This window comes from Mercurialis annua, linkage group LG5, assembly GCF_937616625.2.
Source record: "Mercurialis annua linkage group LG5, ddMerAnnu1.2, whole genome shotgun sequence".
NCBI classification, from domain to species: Eukaryota; Viridiplantae; Streptophyta; class Magnoliopsida; order Malpighiales; family Euphorbiaceae; genus Mercurialis; species Mercurialis annua.
In genome coordinates, this window is record NC_065574.1 from 44,954,281 (window position 1) to 44,962,218 (window position 7,938).

At 32.6% G+C, this 7,938-nt stretch overlaps 1 protein-coding gene across 2 annotated transcripts; it reads right to left on the bottom strand.

The window, feature by feature from the left end:
* Positions 1 to 2,579: 2,579 nt before the first annotated feature.
* On the bottom strand, positions 2,580 to 6,424 carry LOC126682503 (serine/threonine protein phosphatase 2A 57 kDa regulatory subunit B' theta isoform-like). Of its 2 annotated transcripts, none has more exons than XM_050378218.2 (3): positions 6,278 to 6,424; positions 4,639 to 5,941; positions 2,580 to 3,288 (listed from the first exon to the last, which is right to left on the bottom strand). In XM_050378218.2, the coding sequence occupies exons 2-3, from the start codon at positions 5,836 to 5,838 to the stop codon at positions 2,929 to 2,931; spliced, it is 1,560 nt and encodes a 519-aa protein (XP_050234175.1). In that variant the 5' UTR covers positions 5,839 to 5,941; positions 6,278 to 6,424; the 3' UTR covers positions 2,580 to 2,928. The 2 variants fall into 2 exon arrangements, with proteins under 2 accessions (XP_050234175.1, XP_050234176.1); XM_050378219.2 differs by having other exon boundaries at positions 4,639 to 5,946.
* Positions 6,425 to 7,938: the final 1,514 nt, after the last annotated feature.

Consider the following 7,938-nt stretch of genomic DNA (forward strand, 5'->3'; position numbering starts at 1 on the left):
GAAAATATAATTAATTTTTTTTTACATTCTAGGAAATAAAATTCTTATCATATCTTGTATTACAATATCTTAAACATAAATTTTTGGTTGATCATTAGTTGGTGTCGGTTGATTTTTAATTGCTCCTTTGTTGCTCTTTGGTTAAGATTTTTGGTTGATTATACATAGCTTAATGATAGATTATTGGTGGCTCATTGGTAGTTCATTAGTTGCTATTTAGTTGCTCTTTATATTTACTGTATTTTATTTCTATTTTGGTTTCTTTTAATTGGTGATTCATTTTTTTGTTGTTTAAACACAATTACAATCGTTTAAAATACTATTTTTATTTATTAATATTTTTATATTATAGAAAGTGTCTTCTTATGAAAAAGAACAATGATAATAGTAATAATAATAAAATAGAAATAAATTTTGTTAAAGAAATAAAAAGGCAAAAGGTACAAAAAAACCCTCGATTTTTTTTCAAAAGTACAAATCAGCCCTTTTACTTTTTTGGGCACAATTAAGCCCTCGTATTTTTAAAATTGAACAATTAAACCCTTGTTGTTTTAAAATCGAATAAACAAACCCTTTTAGTTTACTTTTGGGACACTTACCCCCTTACATTTTCGGTAAATATTTTAAACATTAAAATTATTTTTGAATTTTTTTCCTATATGATTATGACAGACATGTCAGCCATTAACGAGTGTTTCTAATGATATTGGATGAAAGGGGCTATTTGTTCTTTTTGAAAACAAAAAGGGCTTAATTATACCTCAAAAAAGTAAAAGGGCTGATTTGTATTTTTATGAAAACTATAAAAAAAAAATTGTACCTTCTGCCAAATAAAAAAGAACAATGAACAATGATTAGACACTATTAGATAGAAAAGCGTATTTTTAAAAACAAACTTAAAAGATTATGTACGTTTATAATTTTGGACTTTGTGGAAGTATCTTTGCAATGAATAACAAAAAAGGAGTATTACATGTAAGTTCCTCAAATATCTATTGAAACTTTGATAGATTTTCATTCATATTTAGCTAGATGGCAAATATTAAGTAGCTGGATGGGTTTTTGACGGATCTGTGTCTACGAGCTTTTGAAAATTCCATTTTGTTTCCTGTATGAAAATTAATTCCACATTTTTGTCTGAGCCCACGTCATCCGCGATTTAATATTGCGGATGATGTGGCCATCCGCGATATTAAATCGCAGATGATATTAAGTAAGGTTAATCTGTGGATTAACCTTACTTAAATGCCATCCGCGATTTAATATCGCGGATGGCATTTACAGATTCCCGGGCATTGGCAGGGAATCTGTTGACCGTTGGAACGGTCATAAATTGAATGCAATCTGCGATTTGATTTCGCGGATGGCATTCTATAAAATGGGGCTCCAATGCCTCATTTTCCTCACACCTCAAACTCTCTCAACATATAATTTTCTCTCAAGTGGTTTTAGAGCGTTTTTAGAGCGGTTTTGGAGCGGATTTTATTTTTATTGCGGTTCGGTTAAAGATTTATTTTTGAAGAATTTTATTATTTTAGCACTATTGGAGGAGGACTACAAGAGGTAAATTTACTTTTCATTTTTTATTGTTATATTAAATTACAAAAAAATAGATTAATATAACTTAAATGTTAGGTTTTTAATTATTTATTAAGTATTTGTACGTGTAAAAAATACGAGGTGTTAGTATAAATTATTAATATGTTATATTTTTCAATTAGTCATTGTTAGCAAAAATGTAGGTGTTATTGTAGTTTATTGAGAAATTGTAATTTAGTTAAATATTAATTTTTTAAACAAATAGTAAAAACTGTGAAAAAATGACAAAAAATAGTTTACACTATGAAAAATGAAAAAAAAATATTGCTAAAAAATTAGACTTTATTTAATAAATTTGAAAAAATGCTAAAATAAGTTGTATGTATATTTATTTTGATAAAATTTGTAGCAATGGCGACTATGAACCTATCGTTTGTGATATGGTGCGATGAGCGTATGGTAAGCTCTCCGGCTGGAGTAGAATAGCAGGGCGGCCGTCGGGTGGATATGCCAATTATTGATAGGATGAATTTTGAAGAATTGAGAAATATTTGTATAAGGGCAGTCGCTACGGACTCGGAAGTGGAGATTACAAAAATCTACTTTCGGCTTCCAAAAATTGAAAGTGGTCGTATTGTCTCCTACTCGTTGTACCCCAATTACTGCCATTAACACCGTCCGCGATTTTATATCGCGGATGGCCACGTCATCCGCAATATTAAATCGCGGATGACGTGGGCCCAGGCACAAATGTGGAATTAATTTTCACACAGGCACCAAAATGGAATTTTCAAAAGCCCGTAGGCACAGATCCGTCAAAAACCCGTAGCTGGATTGTATTTCTTTGCAGAAATTGTAATTTCTTTTTTGTCCTTTATCAAGATATATGCTATTGTTATCCAGAAAATATTATGTAAACTTGTAGGGTTTATACATGCTCATTCTAGTAGGCAAAAGAATTGTCTGACATGGATGGTTTTGTTTACTACAGTTGATGGGGGGAAAACGCAGAGCAATTCACAAATATACTGACCCTATACTTTAAAAATCAAGGAAATGAACACACTTTTCACTGAATGCCAGAAAAATTAACTGTACAATGAGTTCAAACTTTCTCTGTTACCTTAGTCATAACAAATTTTACTGCTCTTTAGATATTCTCTGCAGAACCCAACTTTAATCTCCAGCTATAATGCAACCAATTCAGAGCAGTCCTTGAGACAAACCAAGATGATAATACTTTATATGCAAGTACGGGCCAATTCCGCCCGTTGGTCACAACGTGAACCAATTGGATTGATATTCAACTTCTCGATTGGCCAACGAGGACTCTCGGTTTGCATTGTATATCAACTGCCAATCAACTCAAAAGTAACAACATCTGACTTTCTAGCCAGATGGCAGACGGGTTATAGTTTTTGGAGAGATAGGGACTGGTTCATTACTAGCAGCCTTCATTGCAGCAATCTCCTCTACACGTTTCCATATGGTTTCACGTTTCAACTTCATTTCCTTCTCTCGTATTTCATCTTCTTGAAACTTAAGCAGGCACTCCTCAAAGAGCTCTGGATCAATATCGGAAAATATCTTACGAACATTAAGTGTCAAGCTTTGTACTGCCTGATTCCAATGCAGCATTGTGTTTCTCTCCAAAGCAGGGAAGATAATTGGTAGTATAACTTTGCGGTTCTGTTTGATTAAGTTTTCAATGTGATCGTTATTCCATAGGAACAAAGCCCTCTCTGCAACCTGAAAAACAAAATATTCAAATAGTTAGAACTTGGAAAGAGCAGCCACGAAATATCGGAGCTATGAATAGAAGCAAAAGTCTATCTCATCATTCGACGTTACTCCACAGGAAACCCAATAGTAAAATGAGAAACTGCAGCATTAAAAGAAAAGAAAGGCAAAGGAGAACCAGGACTTCTAAAAATTCCAGAGTCCGCATTCTAGAAGCCTATTCAACCAGCAGACAGCGCCTAAAATAAACTTCCTACTACTGTGATCCATAAGTGGCTTACCACAATAACATGCCATGCAAAGCAGCTAAAAAGCTAGAATTGAAGAATAATCAATGCATAAAGAAGGCGCCGATACTGTGTTTCTTCAACGCCGCGATATCATTTAGAATACAAATTAGTTCAAGTTCAATGGTAAAACGCTCCTTGCCCATATGCTAAACTTTTAAGTTTTCCAGATTTCCAGTTCAAATTTAAAAGGAAAAAATAAACACTATGAAGTGCTCAAATAGCAACTTCATAAGATCAGAATCCTGTTTCTTCTTATTAAAAAATCATAGCACGTGAAACCGTGACAAGACTGAAGCATTGCCATCAAAACTGCAAAAAAAATCTGATTCTTTTTAAAAGAAAATAAGCATGATCCGTATTCTGAGTATGGCTTGGCTTATTTCGTTTTGGTCACTCATATCAGATAAACATTGTCATTTATATATGGCCAATTCTTCACACCTGATATTCTTTACTCTGTATCATCGTTTAAAGTGCTAAAGAAATGGCCTGCTGAGTTTCCCAATCTGTCACTCTCATATAGTTGCTCTGAGGCTTACAAAAAGCACTCAATGCTTCTTGAAGCTTCAACTCTAAGAATAAAAGTAGACAAAAAAGGGAGAGGCCAATAGCAAGCCACCAGTTCTTCTTTCAGCTTCAATAACTACCCTCCTTTCAAACAGCTGAAAGTTTTAAAACATTCGACTTAAAGGCTTCCGATTGCATGTACTTAATCTCTTCGGAATAGATCAAAGTTTGCTCAGATCTAATTCTGCGACAGAGGATTATAATACTTACCATTCTTTAACTTCATTACTCCATGATGGAGTAATTCACAGTGACTCAATGCACAATAATATTTTACTTAACATCACCAGAATAAGGTAAGCAATAATCAAAACAAGGGTTTCCAAATGAACGGAACAAAGAAAATTAGATTTTTCTTATCGGACATAAATGCAAAATACAGTAAATCACCCAAGTTAAATGAACGTTTCAAGATCTAATGTTTTGCATTTTGTTTAGATAATGCTATAAAAAGAAAAAGAATCTAACTAGTACATATTGATGAAACAAGTAAATTATATACCTGAAAATGTGAACAGCTCAAGCAACGGCCAATCCGGCGGAACAAGGGTACCATGCAGCGTTGGAACTCAGCAGGCTGTGTTGCTTCTAAGACTTCCTCCAGTTCACCTAAGAACATAACCTCTTTTGAACTATTAGTTAATGGCCAATATTTTAGCAGCCCCCGTATAACAGTGTCAGCAAGCTTGCAGTCTTTCTCCACAAACTGTGTAATGGAGTATGATAACTGCTGGTGGTACATGGGTAAGCATTTTGCTTTGTGTAGTGGAATGAGTGCTCGGACCAGAAAAAGTTTGTGCTCTTCCTTCAGAGGCAGAGCAAAACCATTGATTATACTTCCCAGAATCTCTAACAACTCTGCAATCCCATTATGTTTCTCAGTTTCAAAGGTAAATTGATAAAAGATGCTGTTAATTGCTTTTCTGATGAATGGCCTGTGCACCATAAATTTCCCATAGATGCGGTGCACAACAGTTTTTAAATATTCCCTCTCTCTGGGGTCCTCGGAATCAAAAAGATCTAGCAACCTGAGAACAAAAGAGTGATCAACGTATCTCTTAGCCAATTTTGCATCTGTCTCAGGTGACGTTACAAACCGCAGGAGGATATCATACACAGCCTGTAAATGAGGCCATGCAGGGTCCATCAAGGGCTCGTCCTCATCCATATCAAATGCTTCCAAAACTTTGTTCTCACGTGGCGGGAAAGAGATTGTTCGAAATAAATTTATAGAAACCATTTTAACAAGCTCTTGCATCATAGTTTCTGAGAATTTCCCATTCGAAAAAGAAACGTAATCCACAAGCTCTAACAACGTTTGTCGCTTGATGTCCTTTTCTTTGAGGTTCTTCGAAGGGTCAGTAAAGTCAAACACAACGCAACATAGATTTACCTTTCTGATAAACAAGTTCTGCTTCTCAGAATTCGGAACATCTTTGAAACTAGGCAATGCCTCATAAGAAGCAGATTGATTCCCGTTCAGCTTGGATTTCACACCTTGGGAAAGTGTATTGCCATTCGATGCTATATTTGAAATCGAATTTACCCCTGATAAAGATGTCGTACCTAAGCTTGGATTCTTGCCACCAGATAAATTACTATTTCTTGAGTTACTAGAAGAATTCGATACTCCCCCTCCATCGTGATTCTCAGATGACTTGGACGGTTTCCGGGGAAGCCTGTTCAGTATCTGTTTGATCATTACTTATATTGGCAGTATAACCACTCCTTTTTTCTATAGAAGCTATCCAACCAGCAATAACAGAGAGCCAATGTTCCGTCCCGACGCAGTGAAGCCAAAGAACCTAAACTAGACATCACAAACATTTAATTTCCAAACTATTGAACAAATTAACAAAACAACAAACACCTTGGTCAACCTTTTTCAATCTCTAAGTAAAATTAGAAGTTCAATTAGAAAAAATTCAACAATAAATCATAATGTGATGAAGCTAAAATTCCTCAAATTGCACAAGGAATTGAAGAGGATCCAAAATTAACAAGATTTGGGTATGATCTAAAATAACCAAAACAACCACACACAAAGAAATTCAATAAACTAACATTAACAACTAAGATAATAGATTTGGGCAGCAAACATAATAAAGCAAATTGAAAAAAATTAAAATCTTTAAACTTACAAATAAAAAAGATGGAGATCAAAGCAAAGAGGAGATTGGTGTTTGCTGCAGCTGCTGCTGCTGCTGATGGAGCTGTTAGCTTAATTTACTGTTTTGGGTTTGCTTACCTTTTTTTTTTTCATTTGCTTTTTAAAGTTTCTTTCTTTCATTCATTTATTTTGTTTTATTAAAAGGATTTCTCTTTTACTTTCAAATAAATAAATTCTTTTCTTTGGCCAAACCCATAAAAATATGTTGATGCTTTTAATTAACTAGTTTCGCATTATGTCGCACGTGGTTCGTATTGTAAAAGTGTTTGTCTTTTTTTTTTCATTCATCCGTATTTTTATATATAGTTTAGATATAGACTAGTTTAATTTTAAGATAAATAATTTTCAAATTCCCATATATATTATAAAATTAAACTAATTTATCTGATAGTAAAAAATTAATTTTTTTTTTACTTTTAAACAGAGACAGAAGACATGAATTATATATGTGGGAATTTGAAAGTAATTTACTTTAAATTTAATTTTTTTATTATAAATATTTTTTAGTTATTTTATAAAAATTTAAAGTTGAATATTATTTGTAAAAGGTTATACTTTTTCAGAGAAACAATTAATAGGGACATAAAAACAGTATTTTGACAAAATTATCACTCTCTCAATATAAATCCTTTTTTTTTAATTTCAAGAGAATGATTTTGTCAAACAAAATAGATATAGTTCATGTGAATCGCTTCCGCCTCAATAATAATAACTACTTCAATGAGTATGTGTGATTTCATAAGTTCTTGCTCAATATAAAATATTGCACTCAATTATTTAATTGAATATTTAAGTGAGCAATTTACTAATTACGAGAATTAGTAAATTATTATTATTATTGTGTTGTATTTGTTTTGCTATTTTTATATAAATTTGTTTGTATTTTTATTTGTGTAATTTTAATTTATAAATTTAAAAAAGTAAGAATTATTTAATTATATTAAGTATAACATTTAGTTACTTTATATTATTAAATGGTATATTATTTAAATTTTTACTTCTTTATTATTGATAAAATTTAATTGTTTCTAATTTTCAAATGAATATTTAAAAATAATCTTACTTTAGGTATAAGTTATTGAGATAATAAAGTTGTTTAGTATTGATGATAATAATATAAAAATAATTTTTATAATTGCAGATAGAATTTATGGGTGAAAAAAAAAATTGTTGGTAGATAGGAGATGACCTTATTTCTACTATTTTTTAAATAAAGATACAATATCTGGCTTTACCAAAATATCCTTCACATTCCACAAATAAGAGGAGAAGACCAAGGTCTAGGGATGGCAATGGGGAGGGGATTCCCCGTTCTCTGTGGGGACCCGCCCCTAATGGGGCGGGGAATCCCCACCAATTACCCCCATGGGTACGGGGATGGGGGGAAATCATTCCCCAACCACGGAGATGGGGAGGGGACGGGGAGTATAGTCCCCACCCCATGGGGATCCCCATCCCCGTCCCCATGGGGATCCGATTTATATTTATGTATATTTATATTATATTATAAGTTTTAGTATGTTATTTATAATTTTAAATAATTTAACATAATTTTTTTTATTAGTTTCTATTTAGTTATAAATATATAATATTATAAAAGGTAATAGTATTTTCTATAATGATTTTTTTTTC

Bases quoted from the DNA above. Each gene is read 5' to 3' on its own strand.
- LOC126682503 (XM_050378218.2), bottom strand. From the start codon at position 5,838: ATGATCAAACAGATACTGAACAGGCTTCCCCGGAAACCGTCCAAGTCA. The intron at 3,289-4,638 runs GTATATAATTTA...TTTGTTTTTCAG, and splicing joins TGAGCTGTTCACATTTTCAG to GTTGCAGAGAGGGCTTTGTT.